The following is a 26,616-nucleotide window of genomic DNA, read 5'->3' on the forward strand; positions in this document are numbered from 1 at the left end:
GGCAAGCTGACAGTTCTGGACTGCACAGGCCAGGAGAAACTGAAGTTACCTCCAGGGAAATCCCCCTCTGACTCATCAGCTTACCCTCCCCCCCACACCGGGGCTGGGGGACACAGAGACATGGAGTCTATCCCACCACCTTCATATCAGATGGGACCACTGCCTTCCCTCACCACTCCTGCCCTCCCAGGAAGATGCTTCCGTGCTCCATTCCTCCATGACACTTCTGTTTTTTGCTGTCAGAAGTACATTGCTCTTCACGTGCACATACAGTTAAAGATGACAGCCACCTGGAAAAGAAAATTACCTGGTCTCCTTTGACTCCTTTGTCACCCCTGTCACCTCTGGATCCCTGGAGAGACATAACAGGAGGGCAACATCTTCATTACTACCATTCCATTAAGAAGCAAAAAATATCTCTCAAATAACAATGTGTTATTTGAAGTCAGCAGAATATAGTAGTATCTTCAGAGCAAGGTATACAGTTCATTATTGATATTATAACAGAATTAAGAGCAAGGCCCATAGGAAAAGGGACTCATTCTCCTAAGATAATTCTTTGAATACATGCTTTCCTGGACATAATACTTCCAAACTTGATTTTTTTCCTCCAGTTGGCTTCATTCCCCAGTTCAGGTCCCACAGTAATGTCTTACAGTAAAAACTGTCTCCATGCCAAAGCGTGTATCCCTAACTAAACCAGACCAAAAATTAAGGATTATTATACCCATTCTACAAACGAGGAATCTGTAGTGAGGTTCACTGTAGCAACTTGTCCACAAGAAGACAGGGTGTAAAACTCACTTCTTCAACATGCCAGCCCAAACCACAAGACTGTGCTTCTTCTATATACTTGTTATTCATTTCTCAGTGGAACCTTTAGGCTTCATCAAAATTCAATCTCATTTCTACAGTTACTTTTTTTAACATAACTGTTTCCCAATATTAAATGATACATTATTTTATTGTCACACTGACCTTTTCTCCTCTAGTTCCAGGAAAACCCTAAAGGGAATGATAGATATTTTAATGCTTCTTGCTTTCGAGATCACCCAAGAAGCCGGACTTTCAAACTTTGAAGTGAAGAAAAAGAACGAAGCACAAATAATTAATTGCATCAACTTGTAAATGCAAATGAATATTTATAGCTCCTAAAATTACACTGAAACAGAACTGTGAAATATGAGTTAAAGGCACAACAACTCAGCCCAAAAGCCAATGTGAAAAAGCCAGGTAAAGCCAGCAGATTTGATATTGCTTTAAAATTGAAACAAGTGAAATAAAATGTAACTGAGAATGAATAAAGCATTGGATGCCACAATTAATAATCTAAAATCATTTTAGCAATAATATTCCTCTTCTGTTTTGTTTGTTTGTGTTTTATTGGGTTTTGTCCTCCATGGAATATCTTTTAGTAATACTTAAGTAATATAGTGTGATCATTAATATAAAACTGATCTTTCTCTTAAAGAAACATACAGCAAATAATGGTGTTCAGTTCTTTTTTCTAGTCCTTTATTTGAATAAACTGATTACCTAATTTTTTTGAAGTACCATAAAATGTTGTGGTTTAAATTTTTAAAGGCAGGGTCTATGATATAGACAATGAGGTGCAGATACTGGAACATCCAGACCAAATTGTGCTTCTATCCTACTGTCGATACATATGCATAGTTTTAGTAGAGGACCAAAATGATCTCCACAGTCTATGAGGTGGGTAGAAAACATTGCAGACATGATTTAATGCTGCAGATATATTTAAGAACTTAATTTTTCTAGTGTGATACAATTATATGTGAATTTGCTTTTAAAATAAATTACAATCATTTATACCAAAGCATTTTTAGGAAAAGCTAAAAACACAGCCAAGCCCAACCACACAACATAACCTTGCTTGATGTAGAGCATATCTTTTTAGCTGTATTAGAAAAGGTATATATTGATAAATGTTTTCCAGCAAATTCATGAGGGAAGCAGATGTCAGCAGAGTGTTAGAAACCAACGTCTGAAAACACTGCATTTGGTTAACAAACCTTGGAGCCCATTGGTCCTCTTGTACCTGGCAATCCCATCACACCCAACTCTCCCTTTTCACCCTAAAGGGGTCAATAAAGAGAGTTATTGATTGTGGCTCTCTGATGACATCATATTTGAATGTCTGACAGTTTAGTGGTTCAGGTTTTATGTTAAGTAGTTGAGATAAGCCTGACCTTAGTGTAGGTCAGGCAATTGTAATTGTATTCTGCCTGAGTCCCCACATGTTATCTTACTCTTCTGTTTACATTTTCTTGCGTGCACAACTTGTGCTCCAGTTTTGCCAGATGTTATTAAAGGACATGCAAGCAAACCACCATCACCTTTTCTGCATTGTCTCTACCCAGCACCACTTCCACTTCCACTAGGTTGCAGATAAGAAATGTGTATTGCTGCATGCCTTATGGCTTGGGGAGGCATAGTGACTACTTTTAATGCAGTTCTGAGACATCACGTGCTGTCCAGTCATTTGGAGCCAGTAAATCATGAAAAAAATTTACAACAACTTCTCTGGCTACTGTCAGCTAATTATATCTAGCATGAAATAATGGAGTAGACGGCCAGACATGCAGCAGCACTACCAGCAGAATATATTTGCCTCTCATTCTCCTTCAGCTTTCACTGTCCTAGAAATGGAGGGGATTTTCACATTGGCTGCTGCCCCTGGAGCCTTGAAAGAAAACAAACTACAGAAAAGACTTGAAGAAACAAAGTAGGAGAAATAAGAACTGAACCAAGGCTGTGTCAGAGAAAGAAAAGGAAGGAGACCCAGCTGAAGAAATAGCAAATATCCACAGAGGTGGATATGTGGAAATAAAGCCAAACAGAAGCACACTGGAGAATTACAGCAAGAAGAGGATGCAGCAAATGTTTATGGTGAAGATGAGTGTCAGGACTTTGAGAAGATCAGAGATGGGGAAAAAGGAAAGAGAGACACAACCAATTACATAAGCAATTGATATGAGCCTGTATTCAGGCATTGATACTGGACTGTATTCAGCTGGAGCCTTCATTGACTGGCAAGAAACCAAAATTTATAAAGACCAGAAGAAGTGAAGCTGTGAACTTTTCTAAAGAACAGAGGAGACTGATATCAGACAATAAAACCAGAAGTGAAACCAAAGAGCAAGTAAGAACTGCAGCTAAAGTATAGAAAAAAGTATTTCTACTGAATGTGAGGGATGCTTTTAGGAATGTGATGAAAAAGCATAGTAGTAGACAGAGGAGATTAAATCAAAATTAGAAAGACTGCATAAATAAAGCTAAAGCCTATATAAGGAAAAGACTAAGCAAACGAGTTTTCTGTCTGCTTTGCTTTCTTCTTTCACTAAGACTATGAAGTTAGCTGAACCTTCCCTCTGCCCTCACTGTTCCCACTGTAGGAAATCATAACAGTAAATTTGTTTTTAGGGGACACCATTTCCCATCTCACAGTTCATTGATTTCTTTTAAGTACATACTCTCTTGTTGCTTGTCTACGTTCCCACATGTGATGTTATTCATCTAAAATAGCTGTAAAGATCTTGAAGGTCTGCTTCCAGATGCGGCTTGAATTAAAAGTCATCTACTTTTATTCTTGCAGTATCAAGAGCTACTGCATCACATTCTCTGAGGTGAGGGCATCAACCTTCATAGAGCAAATGAAGAATCAAAGATTTACTGGAAAATGCAGCTTTAAACTAAGGATTGTGTACAGTCCTTTTGCCTAATATATACTGGATTGAAGAAAAGCAAGTTATCTGTAAAGTCCCACTAGAAACTCCATAAACTGAGACTCCTGTGAAGAGCTGTATACCTTGGGCATAAGATAGTACTCACTACAGGACTGTCCTGAAGCTTTTTTTATAATAAATGCAGATGAAGCAGACACTCTGCAGTAGCAAAGTGTGTCCTGTCATTTCTTCTGCTGTTGGTTAATAAAAATAACAGGAATGAATTTTTATTTGTGAATTTTTATTTCTGAATTTTCATTTCTGAATTTTCATTTGTGGGAATGAACTTCAAAGATGTGATAAGCAATCCTCATGGTTCATAATCTCTTTCCCCTGATACCAGCCTGGTGTTTTCTCTCTGATCACACAGGCTCACAGTATACCTTCAGGCAAAGGGATCATCATAAAGAATAGTCATAAAATGATGATCAGTTTAGAAACACTGATTCATGTGATTGTGAGACACCAGTGCCTACCAATAAGTCTTTATTAGGTTGATTTTCGATTTCCCTTTGACATGTTTAATCAACATAAGAAGTGCTACAGGGTTGAAGGTGGAGTAACCTAATCCTGTACTTGGCACACCAGTGTAAGAAATGGGACAAGCACAGAGTGTCCTTGCACTGTTACATCTTCCCTGCCTCCAGGGAACGTAGTTGTTTAGAGACTTCTCAAGACAACTATTCTGTCCTCATGATGCTGAATGGGTTATTCCATGTGAATTTTAGTCTTACCTTCGGTCCCACAGGTCCAGGCCATCCTGTTGGTCCTGGCATCCCAGGGACGCCCGGGGGACCCGGTCTACCCTTGAACGAAAAACATTGATTACAATGATTCATAAAACATCATCCCTACACACTCTACTGCAGACAGGAGATAAAACGACCTGCATGTAATTATATCCATGCGAATCCAATTTATGATAAGAGCAGAACCAAATCTCCAACTAACTATTCTTATTACTATTGTTCTTATTCTAAACATTCCTATATTACTAGCTATAACTGCTCTTTATTAACTACTACATGACTAGCAATAACTGCATACATACAGTTATTTATCTGTTTTAATTACTTCTCGTAAATCACTCTTTGAATATCTCCTAAAATGCTGCAGTTTAATGCTATTCCACTGCATTACACCGCTTGACAATCTGATATTGGAAACATTATAATGACTTTTGGGGCCAAGAGCAAACTCCCAAGGGTCAGACAGCTTTTAGCAAGAGTTATACTGTTTTATTTCCATCCTGAGTGACTTCTCTTTTGGAACCTACTAGGTTTTGTTAGAAGAGAAAGTATCAATGTACTGTGGTTAAGGTTTGCACCTTCTTGTACATTGGTGGGTTACTTTCTCCAAGAACATTACTGTTCTGAACCCTTGAATTTATATAAATAATATTTTTGTTTACTGTAATTTTTTGTTTACTGTAATCTATTTGCAAATAGATGAAAGAAAATGGCCTCTTTTGTTTATGTGTTTTATACATATTTGAATTGCTGATTGGTAGGTGGTGTATATTATTAGAAAGGTGTTAAAATCCTTGGTATATTATTAGAAGAGTACTTCTTTTCCTGGTTAATGACTACCCTCAGCATATCTCTGATTTCATCCTGCACTTCTGTCTTCTTTTAAAGTTAATTACATTAAATGGATGTACTTAGTGACTGAGATAAAGTATTCTGTTTCATGACATGTAGGCGCACATATTTTTGACGATACATCACGGTTCATATGTCACCAAGCAAGCCTAGGATTGTAGTCAGTATATTGCATTGCTGCCAAATCTCTGGAATTATGATCATTAATGGTTATTTCTCCTTCAGGGCTATCTGGCTGAGGCTTGTTTAGACTTTGGAAGAGTAAAAACTTTGATTTTGCTTTGGGCTTTTTTTTGATGAACCTTTTATGATAGCACCCATACCCAGCTTCTTCTGTCTCAAGAGACATAATTCAGGTAATTTCCCTCTCTGTTTGACTAGTCTCCATGCTTTTACTGAGGGAATTTGTTGAATTCAAACCAGCTGGGGCAGCTCTCCAGCCCTGCACCTGGAGTTCCCTGCCATCAACCCTGGGTACCAGTCAGAGCAACACAAACAGATTAAACTTCAACATAAGCTAATTATTTTCAGCTGTTGTCTGCACCCCTCTTTGGCAGCTGCTATGTGTCAAGTATTCAGTGGATTTCTGAGACAGCACCTTTGTTCATACCTTTCTTCCTGGCCTGCCAATCTCCCCCTGCCAGAGAAAGGAACATGTTAGTCTTGTAGCCACCACATGAAGCACAGTGGTCCATAAGTCAATGCATTGGGGTATTTATATTAAAAACAAACAAACACACAACAAAAAAACCCAAACAGAACACTGGGAATATCTTTGTGCTCAAGACTCAGAGGTAAAATGAGAAGAATTACTTTATCAGAGCTCCTCGGTCTTTCCTCTGTTCTCAGCCCTAAATCTATAGTCATCACCTTGTATAACAAAGCATGTAACTACATGCCCAGCTCCAGGTATAAAGTTCTTTAGGCATCATTATGGAACAAATGTTTTGCATATCTGAAAACATAACTTAACATATAGGCCAGTTTTAATACCTGAGCTGCCCCATACAATTCACACTACATGGGAGAGCTCTGCTTCTCACATCCTCCCAGAGGGACAGGGAGTTCAAAGGCTTTTGGATTAGTAACATTGCTGACTTGTGCACCTGAGCTGCTTTCTTACTGCATACTCTAAACAGAGGTACCTAACATGAGAAGCCGTAAAAATATTTCAAGATCAAAAATAAACACTGAAAGATTAAGTTTTAAATTATATCTTCAAAACAATTTATAGTTTTGTATTCCACTTAAAGCAAATCCCCCCATTCATAAGACTCATCATTCACTTAATATACAAGGAAAAAAGTTAACATCCTCCCCTCCTTTTTTGCCCCTCAAAAGCTTATCAAACTCCAAAACAAAAGACACTTACTTTCTCCCCTTTTGGTCCCATTATACCAGGAATTCCTTGTGGACCCTAGGAAAAAAATTGAATGCTATTATTAAATTGCATTAGTGAGGAGGCACTGATGGTTGTCTTTCCTCAACCCTTGACCCTATGGGTGTTTCCTGGGAACAGTGTGAACCCGTAAGTCTGAAGTGCTGATTGACATGTTTGAATGTGGTCTCTAAATACCAGGTCTGTGCCACTGCTAAACAGGAGGCTGGAGAGTTGGACTGACATGGGAAGTCCAGGGGCATCTCATAGATGAAGAAGACCAACAAGAAAAACAAGCCTGAGGCAAATGAAAGATGAGCCTTTATCACAGTCCTGAAGAATTAGCAACAACAAGGACATGGAGACACCGCATTGGCTGGGAAAGGAGGTCAGCCAAAGGGATGGTAAGGGAAGTCGTGCAAAACATGTGGGATGGGCTCTGCAGGGTGGGATGGACATGGAGGATTGCCACCACTTCTGAATCCTGAACATATTTCTCTCTCTCAAATCAGACTTATTCTCCTTTCAGGAGACTTCTTAATCCAGGGAGACCTTGAACTCCATCTTGGAAAAAAAAATCAGAAAGGAAGTTTTGTTTGTAGAATGCTTCAGTTCACAGTCCACCTTTTATTTTTGAGCGACTAAGGAAAAAAATCCAATGATCCTGCATCAGAGAAGCATTAGATTCACAATCATTTATTTCAGGTTTGTATCCTGGCTGCCTTATACTGTCCAAAATGTTATGTAAATTGTACATGAATAGGAATAAAATGAAGAAGTGTTAAAATTCAGCTATGATTCAACAGTATGAGCTTTTGCAACTCCTCTGAAAGCCATGCAGGTTACAGCAGAAAAGAATTCTGAAGTAGTTAGTAGATCTCTTTTTGTAATGGTAGTATTCTTTTCAGACTGCCATTGTCACAAAAGTATTGCCCGGAGGACTGCTGGTTCTGACATTGTCCCTTTACAAAACACAGTCCTGTAATTTATAATTAAAAATTCCAAAGCCATGTTATACCCACTCTACTGTCTGCTGTTGTGACAAAATCTGCCAGCCTGCTCTATTTAAAAATGTTCTTGGAGGGATCATAGGTCATTTGATTGAAAGATTAATATTATTTATAGCAGTGGACTTTGTAGAACAATAGAATTAACATTACTGTTCTTCCAACGTAAGCCAGGGACAGTATTAAGAGATTTTTTTCTTAAAAGAAAAACAGTCTAGTGAAGACTGAAATAACAACTGCCTCTTTCACATGTATGGCAACTCTGGATCATGGCCAACCATACTGCAGGGCTGTTTCATAATGCAGAGGCTTTTCTCAATACAGGACTGGAGAAACACCTCCCATCTCTTCTCACCACTACTCATCGTTCTCATGCAAAATGAAACTGCCTCATCCCGCAACTCAGCAAAGACAAAATGGCAGAACGATAAACATGAGGTTCCTAGGGGGTTGGAACTAGGTGACCTTTAAGGTCTCTTCCAACACAAACCATTCTATGATTCTATAAAAAGAAAACTTTGTGGCTTTCACCTTGCAACTTTTAGACTACTTACAAATACCTTCTGAAATACTGACTTCTAAATAACTAAAGTTAAGCTTTTTGCCACATAGCTGAACTTTTACTTTGATGTACTGTCCATACTTTTTAAATAGTGTTTGAGTGCTTGTTAACTTCTCAGGCTGCCAAAGCCTCAGTCACAGCTTTGCTGCACCAAAGGCCCAGTGCCATCTCTGCTATTAGCTATATTGTAATAAACTGGCACCCAGGGGCCTTGAGGAAGATCACTGTTCCAAAGAACTGGGCACAACACATAGATTAGGACTTCTGTGTTCCGGGAGAAACTGGAAGTACCTCACCAGTCTCACTTTTCTTTGGAGGGAACAAACTGGAATGGAAAGGCAAATTGATGATCTTCTCCACATAACAGAGATGTCCATAAAAAACTTCTGTAGTGGTTTGAACCAGGTTTTCCCCCTGAAACTAAGAAAGTGGTAACCCCCAGGGGGTGGTGACCCTTGAGATTTGAACCAATCTGCGCTCCTGCAAAATATAAACATATCTCTAGACTGGAAAAGAAGGAGTTGTACTTGTTGTTAGAAGAAGTAGTAGCCATGTTGTGAAAGCCACGAGGAGGAAGGGGCGACAGCCCCTCTGGGGGGCCTCGGCCCCCCAGCTCCCAGCTGGGGTCATAGAAACTCAGAAACAGTGTTAGACTGGACTGAGGTCTGTGACTTGAGAAGCTGAAGGAGTTTTCTCCACCAAGAGTGAGCAGACGGAGCAGCAGCAGGGACAGCAGCGTCTGGAGAGCAGTGGCAAAGAGCCAAGCAGATAAGATGGAGAAGCAGCAGAGCTGCCGAGCAGGAAGACACAGAGATCTCTGATGGAGAGAGACAGTGAGAGAGTTTGGGTAAGAACTGGACAACCAAAACTTCCCAAACTCCCTAGAGACCCCTCCGAGAAAGAGGAGGGGGTGGTGGACTCCCACCTGAGAGGAGTCCTAAAGTGCAGTATGCACTGCAGAGAGGAGCAAAAAAGCTCAGGCCTCCTGAGAGCTAAGCCAGGACGGCCAAAGGAATGTGTGTGTGTGGGGTGACCTTTGCCCCCCCCCTTGCTGCAGCTTCAGAGAAGCTGGCAGCCATCTTGGGGCAGAGCACAGAAGCTCTGCAGAGGGGCTTGGATCCCCTGAAGATACCAGACCGTCACGAAGGCTTCTGCACTTTGTTGATATGACCGTGGTGGAGCAACCTTTGTCTGGGGTAACGCAGCCCACGGAAAGACCCTTCGTTTGCGTCGAGGGGCCGAGAGAGAGTTGGAGACTCCCTGGTGTGTATTGGCAAGGATTCAGCCAACAACTGCTTCATGAAAGACACAGAGAGCCTACTGCCCTAGAGAGACCTGCTGCTCAGAGACTGGAAGGGGTCTTTTCTTCTTCTTCCCTCCTGGACTTTTATTTGGAGGGAGAAGAGATTTGGTCCATTGTAAATATTATATGTCATGGTAGAGATAGAGTTAAGATTGTATGTAATGTATTATACTATTTATTTATGTGTACAGTCTTGTAATATAATTCCCTTCCCCCCATATTGAGTCTTGTGTTTTTGTCCGGAAAACCCATCTCAGACTGGGTTGAGATGTGGGAGGGGGGCTAAGAATCAGGAATTGGATTTTGGGCTCTAAAACCATGACAACTTCCCTCTAGAGGTGGTCTGTTTCCTCAGAAGAAGGTGGTTAGGTTGGATGGGGATCTGAGCAAACTGACCTAGTTGAAGATATCCCTGTTTGTTGTAGGGAGAGGTTGTACTAGTTGACCTTTAAAAGTTCCTTCCAACTCAAACTGTTCTGTGATTCTAAGATTTCTGACCTTCTTCTGAAGATTTCTGGAAGTGTAAATTGACAAAAATGAGGTGTGAGGTCAAAAAGACTCATCCAAGGCTACCCAACAAGTCAGAGGCAGAGATGTTGCAGATCAATCTAGGAGATCACCCACCTCCTGAATCCCACCCCACTACCCTGCTGAAGCCCCTCCTTTTCTCTGGTGTCTGCTGTAGGTGTTTGCCTTCCCAGGGATGTACTCTGCTAACATTCCAGTCCATTGTATCTCTTGTGCATCCACTCCACAGGCTTTTGTCCTCACATAAAAGGACAACAGAATCTAAAGCAAAGAAAAACCTGATAAAGAACCTCTGAAAGAACTGATGACACCTCTGGGATTTTTGATGTGTGCTACCCCCTGTAGAACTCCACAAAAATGGAGGGTGAGCTTGAAATAGACTGGAGTACTCAAGGCAGGGATGAGAACACAGGGTAAAAAGCCTACACGATTTATGCAAAGTCATATCAAAATGAAATTAAGCAGGGCTTGGTATGTCTATTAAGTTGTAAAAAGCATTTTCAGATGTTTCACAGCTTTATAAGGACCTTGGAGCAAGTGAGAGAATAATGTGGTTTAATCACGAATGCATCACTCACCTGGGGGCCAGGAGGCCCTGAAGGACAGTGTGATTCAAGCAGAGAAGAAGCCTGTATTATCTGGAGCTCATGACACAACTCTTCCATATCCACATCAAGCAGCTTCTACCAAACATAAGACATATGAGTGAACATGCAGCCACATGTAACCTGTTGGAGAAATGCATAAAAATCCAGCCACCACACACTACAGTCTCAAGAGAGTTTATTCACACTCTTAGGAAGAAGCCTAGGGTTTGTCAGAAGGTTCTCTTCATGGGTGTTTGAACATTAGTACTTCAGCATAGCATCCTGCCTCAAGCTTCCTCCTCCTCCTCCTCCTCCTCTCACAGAGGCACATCACAGCCAGGCTGCTGCGTGTGTCTCCAAGCCAGAGTGGGACCCTGGCCTATTCTTAGACCTGACCCTGCTCTCCCTGTCCCACTTTGCAAGTAGCAGCTCTCTTAGAATAGTGTCTTTGTTCTAATAATAGATACTACACTCAGGGAGGGCTCAGGCAGCATGAACTTCGCTCCAGAAGATAATAACCCGCAGACATTCATTCACTGCAGATCAGAGACAATGCCTTAAATGATCAATGGATGTCTGATCTTTTGACTTCAAAATTAAGCTTTCATGAGTAAAATGCCTTATTTATGTCCTGTGACAAAGGTGATCTCCCCTGGAAACACAGATGAACACTGAGCCAGAAACACTGGATTAACACAACTGATCTTCAGCTCCCACGTGAAAGGCCGCTTTCCAGAAAAGCTCTGACTACAGACTCCAGAGCACAAACTGCTCATAGTGAATTCACGTGGCTTCCACCCTGTTCATAACCACTTATTTCATTTTTTTATGGGGGAGGTGGTGTGAAGGATGATTTTGTGCTCAGGTTACTCTCTGGGCTGCTTACAGTAATCTCAGGAACCCTAGTCCCAACTTCATCCTCACTGAAGGAGTACACCACATTCTTTGAGAGGTTTTGTCTCTGAGTGTGCTTTCTGTGGAAATCAAGGCACAGACAGTGGAGGCAATGAGGAAAGCAGAGGCAATTAAATTTTTAATCTGGAGAGAATAGCACCCTGAGTTCAATCTTGATCTCTCTCAAGACAATGGAGGATTTTACACCATACTTTTTCTTGGGTTAGTTCTTGTTTGACATCTTACTAATCACTATTTACATAACACTAGCAATAATTGCAGTATTTGTATATGGTAAATGGATAGTAGAATTAAGAATAGGAATTACTGAGTGGGTATGAAAATTCTTAAAAATTCAGATGAAAGATATATTGGAGTTAACAGACCCTGTCAGTAAGAGTAATTGAGCAAAGTGCTATATCATACACCCATCATGTTCTGTATGTTGCATTTGTTAACGTATGTGTATGGATACATGTCATGTACAGCAGGTTTGTGCATAGGTAGGTAAGTGAACACTGCATACCAGCAACTCAAACTTGTCTGTTTTCCTGCAAAATGAAATGCTGGGAATAGATTCCATAGGACAATTTCAGGGCCTTCATTTCACCTACTGGGTAAGGCAAATGTGACGTAAAACAGAAAATATACATAATCTACACCCTGAAATCATTGGGCAGAATGGAACAGTGCCTCTCTGTCTTTACTGGATTTATTGCATTGACATTTCCTTTAGTTCAGGATTGCCTTACTCCGAAAATCCCAAAATAGAGTAAGGAGAATATGTAAAGTTAATTTAATTAACTACCTGAACAAACTCAGACTTATTTCATTCCTTGATCTATTTGGGATTTACTTCAAGTCCCAGTGTGGGATGTTGAGAGATTGTCCTAACAGAGCCATATCAACACAGCCAGGAGCGTTTGCTGAGTGACATCACAAAGCAATGCTTGAGACGATGCTTCATCTTTGTCACACATTAAAAGTCATGTAAAAGCAGAGAGAGGCTTTCAGGCCAGACTTACAGTGCTCCAGCTGTGTCTGAAGTACGGTGGTGGGAACAGGGGTGGTGGAGGAGGGCCAAGGAGGCAACACGCTCTGCAGTTGAGCTGCTTCTTCTGTTCCAAACAAGGGAGATCTGTTCAATACAAACATTAATCTGTTGTCTTGAACAGCACAAACATTTCTTACAGAATAAGAGCAGTTTCCATTCTCAGGATTTTCCTCCATCCTGTGTGCATTGATCGCAACACCATAATCCAAGCAGGGATTTAAGAAACTGGGTGGACCCTTAAGGCTATAAGTTCCTTCTTGTGCTGAAGGCTATGCAGAGTTTTAACTTCTTAATGTGGCTGATTTTGGAAAATTTCGGATAGGCAACATTAGAAAACAAATCAAATATTTATGATTTTCTCCCCTCTCTGTTCCAAAATTGTATTACAAATTGCTTCTTCTGGTCCCTGCTACAGCCTGTGTGCTGTAACAGAGAAGCACTTGTGCTGTTGCCCACAATCTTCCCCATGAACCAAACCACTTTAGGCATTGCTGTGATAAGTGGGAAGTGGGAAACTGTTTCACAGTATATTTGCTTGCATTTCCCCTGGGACTGCAACCAGGTTGCTTTGTTTCTGATTTGGGCATCATCCCTAAGAATAAACACCCTGAACCCCAGACTTAGCTGATAGTTTTGTCACTGATTGGTAAGACAGGATCTCAGTTCTGTTTGACAATGTATTTAACTTCTTCTAAGAGGTAAACTTCCATCAACAGTGTAAGAAGCTGTGACCAAAGATTCACAGGGGAAGGGTATTAATATGGTGCATTTATACAGTGTAGGTTTTTTCCTGAATCTATTTACTCCTAGGGAAATACATTTCTAATCAGAGCAGGGGCCTTCTTCAAAGGTTTTGTCAAGGATAGCAAATATTTATTTATGCCTGTTGGCTTCTTTCTCTGGCTAGTGGCAGCTGGAATGGGTGTCTGTGAGCTGAAGGGTGGCAGGAAGCCAAATACAGTAGGAAGAAAAGCCTATGGTGAAGTATCTGGTATTAATAGAAAATCTCTAAATTAAGTTTCTGGGAACACAAACCTGACAAAATTGCTAGATTGTTTGCAAATCAATTGCAGGCTGGATATCAGTCACGTCTCAAGGCAAGGGAAATTTTCCAAAGGACAGAGATACTTCTAGTTTTTCAAATGTCTCAGAAACTGTATTATATCAGTTTTACCATCCCACATTAATAGGGATGGCATTTTCTCAGTCCTGATGCACAGAAAAGAGTTGCCCAGAGGAGTGTGACTGAGCAACATTCAGGGGTAGTCCATGTCATCCAGATTTTTTTTCTCTATCAAAACACTATTTGTGATAATGTCTTTGAGAATGAGCCAGTTGAAGTCTGAAGGGGTCTGTAATGAAGACTCTTTCCCAGCTTTCCCTCACAAGTTTGAAACTCAGCCAAAAACTTCAATTTAAGAGAAAGGCAGAAGATTTGTTAAAAAAAAAATCATATATATTGTTTCATTTAAAGCTTTAAATACACGCTGAAAATGCCAGTGACCTTTAAAAAGTAGTAAAAGTTTGAGTTGCCTGTCTCCAGCTCTCACAAGGAATAAAATACGAAGATATGAAGAGTTAAGTTTGATACTGGCTTAACCTGAATTCAGTCACTCTTATGCAGCCACAACCAAGTTCTTTAATTTTTTACGCATGTACTTCTGTGGTTGTCTGAATTTCAGAATTGTATTTGAACATATTGTATTGGGACTAAATAGCATCTTATTAAAGCAATGGACAGCTTGTAATTTAACAGGGTATAAAGTGTGATTATTATTTTATTTTAGGCCACATTTCAATATAATCTTTCTTAGTACTACCTTATTGATGATCTAGCTATATTTCAACAGGATTACTGTCATTCAACAAGAATAAGATTGTCAAAACTAGCCTGATGTGGCTTAGTTGCTAAGAGATCACTGCCAGGCACTGTAAAAAAAGGGTTCATTACTGCAGTTGTACTGCTACCTAAAAAAAAAATTAAGCGCTGCTTTTTAAAATATTTTTCAAAGATAAGATTAAATGTAGATGTATATCTATAGTACTCATATGATACTTATCAAGTCCTCATGAGTGAAGTCCAGGCCTGGGTTATAACATATTTGGATTTTCCTTTTTAGCAGAAAAGTCTGCAAATCTGTGGAATAGTCTTTATTGAGAAAAATGATATAGCTAATGAAGCTGGTAAAAAAACAGACACTGATTTCAGTCCTTATAGTCTTATACCAATACTACTGTAGCACAAGTTAGGTTGAAACCCAGTTTAGGTTTGCAGGTATAAAAAGTGATAACGTACTGATCTCAGTGTGGAAGCAAGCAAAATCTAGCTAATAGTAATAGATAATATTACTATAGATAGATGCTAAATATTAATAGATACTATTATTATATACTACTCTACAACTACCAGAAAGGAGGTTGTAGCCAGGTGGGCGACGGTCTCTTCTCCCAGGCAACCAGCAGTAGGACAAGAGGGCACAATCTTAAGCTGTGCCAGGGGAGGTTTAGGTTGAATATTAGGAAAAAATTCTTTACAGAGAGAGTAATCAGACATTGGAATGGGCTGCCCAGGGAGGTGGTGGATTCACTGTCCCTGGAGGTTTTTAAGATGAGACTGGATGTGGCACTTAGTGCCATGTCTAGTAACCACGGCAGTGTTGGATCAAGGGTTGGACTTGATGACCTCAGAGGTCTTTTCCAACCCAGTTGATTCTATGATTTTAATAGATGCTATTATTATATACTAAGTAATTAGATTCCATTAACAGTATAGATAGTACTATATGGGACAGATATAATCTATATAATGATGTGGGTAGTTAATATTTCAGGGGCTCCATCAGTAACCATGGCTACATCCTGGAAGGTGTGTTTGTCAAGCCAGTATTTAAGAAAAGGGTGGCCTGGACCCAAGGACCTCCCACATTCATGTATTACAGGTAATATGGCAGCAGAGAGAGAAAACAATGAGTGATTCATGAAGTGGCTACAGGTACAACTGTTATAATCTGATCTTCCAATAAGGACCACATTTCATCGGTATGGATTTTGTAAGTAACTGCAATAGCCCCAAGATGTACAACCATTATAGTATTGCCTTAATTTATATCACAAAAGGGTTACCTTGGCAGGCTTACAGATTCTCTGCAAATGCCAAGAATATTTTTAGGCTCCAGGTTAGCTTTGTTTGCTAAACAACAGCTTCAAAATACTCCAATCCCCACCAGTGGAAAAAATCTCAGCCCAAGAATAGGACCATCATAGTTTTCTGTGAAATATGAAGACCCTGCCTACACAGAGCATGTGTTTACATATCTCATATGGAAACTGCTCTTTCAACAACTTCAATGTCAAGAATATGTCAACATATTCAATAAGAGAAACAAGACAGAATGAAAAACTTCTAGGACATGACTAAGAGACAGTTGTTTTCAGAGAACATAAAAATTATAATTGCTTTAAAATAGAAAGTATTTACTATTTTCAAATTATTTTTATGGTCCAAACTATAAATTAATCCAATTCAAGAAAGTGACTATATACATCTATGGGTATACTGCCAATGGTTGCTTCAGAGAACAACATATTTTAGATAAGCTTTTGCAATGTTTCATTTTGTTCCTGTAGTCCGCTCGTGACCACAGCTGGAACAACTCTTATTTGAAATGGTCCAAAGCAGAGCCAGAGAGAAGCCTTCACTCAATCTGAGTCCCCTGGAGTGAGGCTCATATGAGGTCTATCAGGCCTTCCAGAGCTGATTCTGGAGCTGACTCTTGGCCCTATGAACCCCCACAGCTGCACCACAGGTACCAGAGAAGTCCTGCCCTGGGTTCAAGTCAGATTTACAGGATTTAATTGAAAAAAATCATCAATAAACCACAAAAATTGCTTTAATCCTAAAATCACAAAGCTGTAGGCCAAATGCCAGGAGGAAAGGACAAGATAGGAAAAGGATACTTAATATGTGTTTCCCTTCCTATTTATGACCACACTGATCCAGCAAGCCCTGACGGGAAGCCGAGCTGTTATCCAAAGGCTTCTCACCCTGACAGCAATGCTGGTGGCTTGCCCAGCTTGTGACAGGCAAGACTCTGCTAGATGGAGACCTCTGATAGCTGACACCCCATCACAGGTGCTTCTCCCACTTGGATGGCTCTTAGAATTAATAATAAACAAGCTGGGCAGACTAGTCAATTAATGAATGTGGGCTTGTCCAGCTGAAACTGAGACTTTCATCTGCTTTATTGTTATTCATTCAGGCTCCTCTTAACCTCCTTGCAAGGACAGCAGTGTGCCATGGGCTGCAGCCACTCAGTACCATTCTGTACATCTACTGCAATGTGACTAAGGCACTTTTCCTATTTAAGTTAGGAAAGTTTAAGAGCTTGTTAAAAGTGTCCTTTGAAAGCCATAAAGGTCAAAATCCTTTATTCATAGAGCAGATGCAGGTATTAAACTCTCCTTCAAAACCCTAAAGATATGCGTGAACATTAATGATGTATGTTTCTTTAAAGTGTGTTTTATGAAGCTTTGTGACACAAAGAGTGCCTTAAAGGCATATAAGCAGATATGGCAATACAGCTTGTGCCGGGAGCTGGGTTGAACAGTCAGGTTAGCGAATAGTCTGCAAGTCTCAGTACCTTTTTGAATTTAGACCTTATGGTTGATGGTCTAAATATATCTTTCCCTATAAACCAGATTAGGTATGCCAGAGAAATACATCAAGCTTAGGTAATGGTGTCTGCTTGGAGGAGGTGGTTACCCGTGAAGTCCCCATGGGAGTTACAGGATAAGACATGGAACTGCAGCTCTCCTCTCCTTTTAGTTTCATTTTGCTTAAAATGGAGCTTCAGAGCCTTTAAGGAACAGAGTAAAATGGATCAGAGAGTAAGTCAATTAACTTCAGAAAATTAAGAAATCCAGACAAAACCTTGCAAGTTCCTTTTCATAGAATCATAGAATTCTTTTGGTTGGAAAAGACCTCTAAGGTCATCAAGTTCAACCACTAACCTACCACAGTCAAGAAAATCTCATAAAAATTTGAAAATGCTCTACTTTTAATCCCCACAGTGATTAGAGACTGTGGCAGCAGTAATGTGTATTTTACCAGCTGGTGACTCACAACAGACTCAGAAGCTGTCATAATAAATAAATAAATAAATAAAATATTTAAAAATCAGTCAACATTCAAAAAGCTGGACAACAGCATGAATCCTGGCACACTGCCTGGACAGTGGATCTGGATATTAACCTGACCAGAGAAGTAAGGACACTCTATCCTCCATCCCTACCTAATATTTAACCCACGTCCCTCAGCGTGGGGGTGTGAGTGACAGGCGGCTGCATTCTTGCAGGTCAGCCTTAGAAAACACTGCAGACACGGCAAGACAGGAAAACAAAGGAGTCTGAGATTTTTAAGTGGAGGAAAGGCCTCTTACTCCCTGTATGCAAACATTTCAGACATATATGTGTGCATATATAAAGACAATGTGTGTGCCAGAAGATTCTACACTATTCTCTCAGACTGATTGCAGAAGGAAAATTCTGAGAGCAGATATATATAGAAAGATTTGCTTGTGTTGGCTCTGCATTCCAGTTTCACAGAACAGTGAAAAAATCCCAGTAAAACCTGATGGGTGGACACTTCAGTGGGTTATAATAAGAGTTTATAAAATAAACCCATGTCTTATATAAATCCTGATAACCACAACAGGGCTGTTCTGTGCAATTTGCTTTCTATTGCCTTCCATTTATGGAGGTCCAGAGCATTTAGACACTGCTAAACAGTGTTGACAACTCTATGTGTTCCCCTTTAGTGCATGAGAAACTGAGGCACAGAGAAGTTAAGCAAGTCCCCAAATCCATGGATAACTCAATTACAATACCAGAAACAAAATTCCAATCTGGTGAATAACAATATCTCATCTCAAGCATTTTATGAACCAGATCATAAAACTCAGCCACTTGTCACACAAGCAATATTAAAAATACTCTGAGTATTAAAGCCTAAGAACCTACTATGATCTGTAGATTAGTCTGAAACCCTAAAGATTAGTGCAAGACGGTTGCTGCATCAGCCCCGAAAGACTTCTACATGTCATTCACTACCACACAGCCCTCTCCCACTTTATCTGTGAGATCAGTAGCAACAAAGCTGAGAGACACCAGTGCCACTCTTCTGCAACTGAAAGATCATAATCTGTTAGTGCTGACATAGATCAAACGTGTACTTGACTTTGATGTTGCTCCACCATATGCTCAGACAGTCCCAGACAATCCCTATGAGACTGTGGGTGCTGCTGTGTGCTCAGTAAGACTTCAGAGAAAAGCCTCCAAAGTCCTCTTTTAAAGTTTGTTGCCACGGTCTAGTTTAATTCCTCAGACTCCCTTGCTCCAACAGATTCCCTGCCTAGCTGACTTTAATCTTTTGCCTTTCAGAAAAAAAACCAAACCTGTATTGACTTGGTATTGTAAGAAATCATTAACTTTGTAGTTTCAAGGAGCTAAAAAAAAATTAATTGACACTTCCCTAGGTAGAAGAAATATGAAATTGTAGCACTGCCTGCTTTAGATGAAGCATCTCCCTTAAATTGTGTGCATTCCCCAGGTACCTGCATTTATCCATACACACTTGCTAGTTTCTGAGAAAAATGGTTATCAGCCTCTTTTTCCCTCAATGTTTCAGTCCTCCTCAGCATTCTTCTCTTCCACCTTCTCTTCCCAAGTGTCCTTTTACCCTTACAGCAGTGTGACTACAGAAAGCATGCCCGCAGTTTCCTTTCCATTAAAAGCGTGATTCCTTGGAGAGAAGGGAAGAAATAGAACATCTAAGTTGGGTCTGTTAATTCCTGTGACGTTTTTTCTCTCTCATTTATATCTGAACTTCCTCAAACAATTCCCCCTAGATTTGAAGGGCTTTCCCTGTTCTCTTCTACCTACTAATCTGCAGCATGGAATTGATCTCCTGGCCATGTCCTGGCTGAGTCCTATGCTGCCTTACAGCCAAATGTGCTCCCTGATTCTGCAATCATACGCCATCCTAGCACCAAGAGTTAAAGAGTGCGGGGATAAAGGGTCTATCATGATAACAAACTTCCTTCTATCTAAACACAAATGATATTTTCTATAGTTCTAACTAGATTAGCAGTTTCTTTTGCCGCAATCATGCTGCTGTTGCTCCTTTACCAATGCAGCCCATCCATGGGAAGCCCCAGCATCTGATAGGAAAAAGACTGTAAAAAACAAGGATGCTAAAATATGAAGCCAAAGAATGTTCCCTTCCTGTGCAGGGATTTAGTAGTATTGACAAAATGACAAATGAACTGTCAATGGAGCTTCCATTCTTTCACTGAAAACACCTAATTTTGAATTAGTTTCCTTTGCTGTGCTGGAATTCAAGCCTCCACCTTTTAGTCTGGTCACAACAAAAATCTGATGTTCACCAGGATGTCCAATACCTGTGGGCTACAAAGAGTGCTATGTTCATTCATGGCAATGACACTGAATGGGCAAGCTTACTCAGGCCAGTGGGGATCTCCATGCCAGCTGCAGCATTGCTTTCAGCTGAGGTTCCCTTTTGGACTGGTTGCTGCCTGTCAGAAACATTCATAGGTTACAGAAAACAATTCAGATACTGCTTCCTTTGCTGGAAAGACAAGCAAGCACTGCCTCAGCTCCTGTACTGACCTCTGTCCCTGGCAGCTGGACTTCTTCACCACAAGCTACCACCTGAAAAATACCGGCTTTGTTTGATCATGTCTCTAGAGGAGCTTCCACAGTCTCAAGCCGGGCAGCTGCCTTACTTGTAACACAAATGTTGCCCCAGAAAAAAGAATAAAATTAACTGACCACTGGTGTAGTCTCATCTTCCAGTACTTCAGGAGTCCAGGTATCAAACCTGGCTTCTCTGTTTCTGGATGCCTCTGTCCTCATCAGCTCACCACATGAAGCCAACAAAGCCAACCTTTATTATGAAACCAGGGTAGCAGTGGAACACAGGGGACTGCATGGTTCTTTTTCATGCATTTTCTTGAACAAATGAATGTTCGTGATACCTTAAGCAGTGTTTCACTGAACCCTTTCCCTTCATATGCATTATCACTGAACCTTTTTTGATGAGCCAAGCACCCTGTCATCCAGTAATGACATAAGCAAGGCAGAAGCCTCTTTCCCCTCCCGCATAGAAGACCAGAGCTTGTTCCAACCAGCTTCCAGCTTCCTTACTAGTGGCTGTCTCCTCTTCTGATTTTTATTTACTGCTGCAAGACAAATGCCACAACCTCCTGAGCTTCCTCTGATGTCCTTTCCTTGTCCCTCACCCACAGGACCAGGTGGGCTTCCACTCAATTGTCTACTGCTAATTTCACAGGATCTCCTGGGACTCCCTTGCTACTGTGGATTACATCAGTCTTCCCTTTGCCCTTCCTGATATGAAGGTGGATGTAGGCATGAGTCACAGACAGGCTGTGCACCAGTGTGACTGCTCTGCTCTCACCTTACTCAGCACAGGCATCGCAGCATATGCCACCACAGAAAAGTCTGTGAATCCTAAGGTAATTTCTTCCCTGAGTATCATATGAATTGATCTGAGCAGAAAACTCAATTTGGGATTTTCACAGGTCATATCTAGCAGGGGAGAATATACAGATAAAGTCAAATCAGTGTTTCTTTTAACTGTGTTTATTTTGAAGACCCATTTACTTAAAGCAACATACTAGACTGTTATTTTGCTACCAGTCCAAGCCTTTCCGCAGAGGCTGCTCAGCAACTGCCTTCTTTATCAGCTTAGATGGGTACCTTCTTATGGCTTATCTTTCCAGCCACCCATTTGGGCTATCAAGCTCAAATGGCCAATCCCAAGGTAATTTTTTTCTCTCAAGCTGAGCAGAGATTCTACTGAAAGAATCTTTTGCCTCCCTTTCAGGTTTCTGTGAGTCACAAATGAGCCAGAAAGCTGTTAAATGCCCTGCCCCAAGACCTTTGGCTAGCCAGATCCACAGCCAGGTGACTGCCCTTCCTTATGGCCAACGATACTTTGCATTCCTTCTCCTAATGAAGTTGTAGCCTTTGCCAGTGGCTGATTTCCATCAGGAATTTTAATCTAACCACAGCTTTCCCGCTTACTTATGTTCAATGAGAAACCCACTGACCAATGGTATCAGGATGCTGGGCACCTCCTGGGCCCATGTTGACTTTCTGAGCAGAGCCAGGCTTCCTTCCCTGCGCTGATATTTTTGCCCCTCAAAGATTCACCTCTGATTGCTAGTCACCCTTTGGGCTGCTTTTCCAGTAGGCTCTGGTTCCTGCCTTTTGACAGACTTCTAGCATTTACTTTTGGTCTTATTTTAAATTCCTTCTGCATCTTTCTTTCTCCAGCAAACACTTTGATAATTTTTTTCTGTTGTGATTTTACATAAATAAATATTTACAATTACTCTCCTTAGAAACAAAACAACCCATCCACCTGACATCTCTGCTGTCCATTTTGACATTATTTAGGGTTTCTGCAGACTGTTCCATTAGAGGAAAAAAATCCCAAACCCTGATGATGGGGTCAGATATTCCTTTTGGAGAAGGATAGCTGGGATCCCAACTCCGTCCATGTCAGGAACACTTGCTTTTGTGTTCTCTCTCCACTATTTCTCTCACAAATGTACAATACCCTCTCTACACACCACAGCACCCTAGTGGCTATCAGTGTCCCTTCCCCATATGGCCCAGCCAAGGCTGTCATCCCTCACAGCTCCTCTTCCCAACCCACCTTGCCCATCACCATGGCTCCAACAGTTTTGGTCCACAAGAAAACTAAACTGTTTCCTGCAGCTCTGCCACATGAGGTCTGGTTACGAATATGACACCTTCCTGTCTCAAAGAAGCTAAGCCTCATTCCTAGTGACACATGATGTTCCTTTTCTTCAGGAAAATAATAGGAAAAAAGGCAAAAAAAGTGTGAGGAATACTGCTGTCATACTACCATCCCACTGAGTTCTTTTAAATTTTTCAGCCATATTCTGTCCATGGGACTATGTATCAAAATTGATTGTGGGAGAAAATTGAATCAAGGGATGCATTTGTAGCATGCAGAAAAGGCAGTTTGGGTCAGAAGAAGCACGGAGATGCAGTTCTTTTACTTTGGCTGCTGCTGGTAATTTAAATACTGTCCCATCTCTCTACAAAACCTCAGAAACCTTGGGCCTAGCTGAGCAGAATAGTAGAGCAGGAATGAGGCAGAGAGAAGAGAGTCTTTCTACTACCTTAATTTGAAAGGTGATTTCCTTCAGGCTGGTTCTTACAAGGTGCAGACTGGTTCATGTAGCCCTACTAAAAACGATGATAGAACTCATGCCTAGATTTCATCACGTGAGTGCAACAGTGCAGGAACCTCAGTAGAGCAGAGCTATGAAAAAAAGTTGTAAATGACAATACAAACACAGTAGTTTAAGGGTGGAATACAACAGGTATTTTCAGGTTACCCTGAAAAGAAACCTGGAGGTTTTGGCTGCCACATGGAATCACAGCCACATGCTTAAGCATGTTGTAATATTATTCCCTGAAGCATTTTCTCCAAAAATGATGCTTCAGCAGCGGCAGACTCAACTCTTTGGAGCCGACACGACATTCAAAATACTTCCAGAAGCAAGGATGCACTGTTGCTTGAGGCTGATGGGACTATAAGGTGGAGATGGCAGCAAAACAAAGGTCCAGATTATTCTTCTTTACCCTATTATTCTACAAACATTTTCCAATTCTACTGGTTGTTTACCTCTGCTTTCTAATTACTGCTTTGTGACCCATAAAACTCTTTATTTGTGACCTGTTGCTATGCAAAGATGTGTGAGAAAAGATATAAAAGTATTTTTAGCCCAGAATTTTTCAGACATACCTGGAAAATTCCCAAATGCATTTCCCCAACTATAGGAAAGACAAGTCATCGCTTAAAAACATCCTCACTGTTAAATGTGATTAGTTTCAGAATTTGCAAGTGCAGTGCTGAAATCCATTCTTTAAATGTGAAATTACATCCTGGTGCCAGATACAAATAATTGACTCAGTTGACAGTCAGGGAACATTTGAGAAACCACTGAAATAACTGAGAATGTAAATGGAATTAATTCACCTTCTGTACCCACTGTGAGATTTCTACCAGAAAATACAGAACTTATTGCTATTCTCTTAGAAGTTTTCTAAAATGCAGATGTAACCAAAGCACTAAATGAATTATTATGTCATTTTTCATACCAAATAGCCCTGATTAACAAATACTAATGGCATACAGGTATGTAACAGCTCCCCAAAGCACATCTCTTAATCCAGTCCTGTGGTTGTAGGATTACGACTGAATCATCTGCCATCTGTTATTTTTTCCACATATTATCAAATAAACATTGAAAAGACATTTGTGGTAGAAGCCTCACTAAGAGCTTGTTGGGTGTAGAGGTGATTTTTAGTGTCTTGACCAGAAGAGCACAGCATGGAGCTTTGCCATGGAGCAGAGCTTGTGGTGGTGATTTGCCCAAACAACTACATTGGGAACCAGATCTCCTGATCGGGTTTACACCTTCCCTGAGCCTGAAACCAGAAGCTGTTGTTGGCCTGTGGGGATGGAGGAGGTAAGGGGCATTCATGGCTGCAGTCTCTGCTTGGGGAGCCCTGGAGTCTCTCACAAACAAGCCCCCAGGGCTGTGCTATGGAAAGTACTCTATTGCAAAGAGCAGAGTCTGGCATTTTCCTTCGTGTTTGTCTCTTCTACTATAGTTTCAGCAGAAATGATAAGTTTTTCCTCTTCTAAGGTTCAGGTTATTCGTCAAATGCTTATTTTTTAAGAAGACAGTTCAAATGTGTGTGCCACAGGAGAAGGCAATGAAAACATTAAATTCTTGTTTGTCTGGGTGACATCTACAAGTGTCAGATAAATATAAAGTTCTTCAAAACAAGTTTTGAGGCCCAATGACTTACATGTTATTGCAAAGCAATTTGGAGTATATCAGAGAACATAAATGTTGATGATTCCTGTACCTCAGCGTTTACAAATCTCAACATAATGGAAAAGGCATATCCCATTGAAAAGACATGATAACAGATGGAAATGCTTTTTAGCATCCCACAGTGCTCAGTGGAAAACATTGTTCGTCCCTAAAGATTAAAAAAAATTGATCGAATTGTTATCAAAGTATGTACTTCTTTGAACTTTAGGCTTTTCTAGATGATATCTTACAAGATATCTGAAATAATTACAGAACTGTAATGTCTGCATTATTTAATGCTACAGGGCTTTTACCAAGGGATTACTCTTGTGGCCCTCAGAATCTTAATATTTGAATATCTTCAAATGAATGGACTGTTCAAACCATTGGGAGTGAACAGTGTAGTAATTCTGCACATTTTAAAATATTTGTTAAAAACCCCTAGAAGAGATCATGGATAGTGTTAGTGCTACTTAGTGCAGACACCTAACCTCTCACAGAAGCTTCCCTCCGGATTGCCCTTCCCTCATAAATGCCTTAAATGTAAACCATCTGGCTCTGTGGGCACACCAGAGAGGTTAGAGAACAAGAAAGGCTGTGTGCCTCTAGATTCATGTTTAAGGTTGATTTTACGTACCTACAAAATATGTACCCCTTTGGTCACTGTGAAAGCCATAGGAAGGATCTGTAGGTACAGCTGGCCCTGACCTACAAATCTTGGTTGAAACATCTCAAATCTGACACCACAGGAATCCAGGACATTAGTTAAAAGCATCTCTATTGACACATACGGAATAGCAGACACAAAGTGGGAGAAAGTGATTTGCCATAAATTGGTGGAAGTTCCTCAAAGAAGAGATGGAGTAAGAGCTCTCACCAGCTTTCCCCTTCCTTCACACAGAACATGACTGAAGGAAAGTCTTGCTGCTGAAACTGTAAAATCTATTAAGAGGGATTTCCAGTGCCCTGCCTCAGCTGACAACTAATTTGTTTTGTCTTTGCCTAGCAGGGATTTTCCATGCAGTGGGCTCTTGTTTGCTATGTAAGTCATCTGAGTATTTGTTAGTGTCATAGCCAGAGCCAGATGATGTTTATTCTGATAACACCCAGTCGGACTCCAGCACCACTCATTGAGGTCAGGGCTTTATTTATAGAAGCAGATATACATTGAGATTTATTTTCTTTCCCTTGCTGTAATCTACCTGAAACCATCCAAAATAGAAAGAAACATGTAGACAGGCAAGTAATACACTAATTGGGCCAGATACATGAATTAGCACAGCACCACAGAAGCCAATGGAAAAAAAGCATTTTAGAGCGGCTGAGGATCTTGTCTATTATTTCTCATGGGGAAGGGAAGGGAGGGGTTTAAAACCAGAAATTATAAAGCAAAAAGCAAAACCAGGCAAGCAACAAAATGTGGCAGAACAGGTCTGCAGTGCAAAACCCCTCCACCAAGATCTGCAATTTGAAGTATATTTTTTTTTCCTGTGTTCCCAATCACTGGAAAGTGCAAGAATCAGAGTGCAGAGTGCTCCAAGCAAGGAAAAGTAACGAGACTTAAAGCAATTTACCTGCTGAAATTGAGAAGACACTGTCAGCGTACGCAGTCTGAGATAAAGCAAAGCAGAAGAGAAGCGGCAGGTAAGATCCCCAGACAAGCAGGCTGAGGACCAACATGCTGGCTGTGCTCTGGCAGATTCCAGCTCAGAGGCGCAGGGCTGCTTTGGGGCTGGCTCTCTTGCTACCCTCACTGCCTCTCTGCCTTGCCTGCTCTCTGCCTTTTCCCTCGCTATGGGATGCGTGTGTCTGTCTGTGTGTGTACGTCTCTCTCCCCCCTCCCTCCCCGTGCCTTTAGGAAGAAAGAATGCCAACCATTTCCCATTAAATCTTCTCCTTACACTAGACACGGTTATATTTAACTCCTGTGCTGGATCAGTTGCCCCTATTGTGGACATTAGCTGCTAAAACTGGGGCATGGGGGATTCTGGTT

The 26,616-nt window shown here is 40.8% G+C and overlaps 1 protein-coding gene across 2 annotated transcripts in view; it reads right to left on the reverse strand.

Annotated features, from left to right (window-relative positions):
• The window catches only part of COLQ (collagen like tail subunit of asymmetric acetylcholinesterase), a 45,475-nt gene extending 19,069 nt beyond the window's left edge, over positions 1–26,406 (reverse strand). The window contains exons 1-9 of one of the 2 annotated variants that reach the window (XM_027675336.1): positions 26,198–26,406; positions 12,632–12,744; positions 10,704–10,805; positions 6,720–6,764; positions 5,958–5,984; positions 4,481–4,552; positions 2,034–2,096; positions 979–1,005; positions 308–352 (exon numbers count right to left, since the gene is read on the reverse strand). In XM_027675336.1, the coding sequence (XP_027531137.1) occupies positions 308–352; positions 979–1,005; positions 2,034–2,096; positions 4,481–4,552; positions 5,958–5,984; positions 6,720–6,764; positions 10,704–10,805; positions 12,632–12,744; positions 26,198–26,303 (600 nt within the window). In that variant the 5' untranslated portion in view covers positions 26,304–26,406. Of the gene's footprint in view, positions 1–307; positions 353–978; positions 1,006–2,033; positions 2,097–4,480; positions 4,553–5,957; positions 5,985–6,719; positions 6,765–10,703; positions 10,809–12,631; positions 12,745–26,197 lie in introns of both variants that reach the window. The other variant, XM_027675335.1, reaches the window with a different exon arrangement.
• Positions 26,407–26,616: the final 210 nt, after the last annotated feature.

The sequence above is a fragment of the Neopelma chrysocephalum genome, unplaced genomic scaffold (genome assembly GCF_003984885.1).
Source record: "Neopelma chrysocephalum unplaced genomic scaffold, ASM398488v2 Primary Assembly neopelma1_26, whole genome shotgun sequence".
Classification (NCBI taxonomy): domain Eukaryota; kingdom Metazoa; phylum Chordata; class Aves; order Passeriformes; family Pipridae; genus Neopelma; species Neopelma chrysocephalum.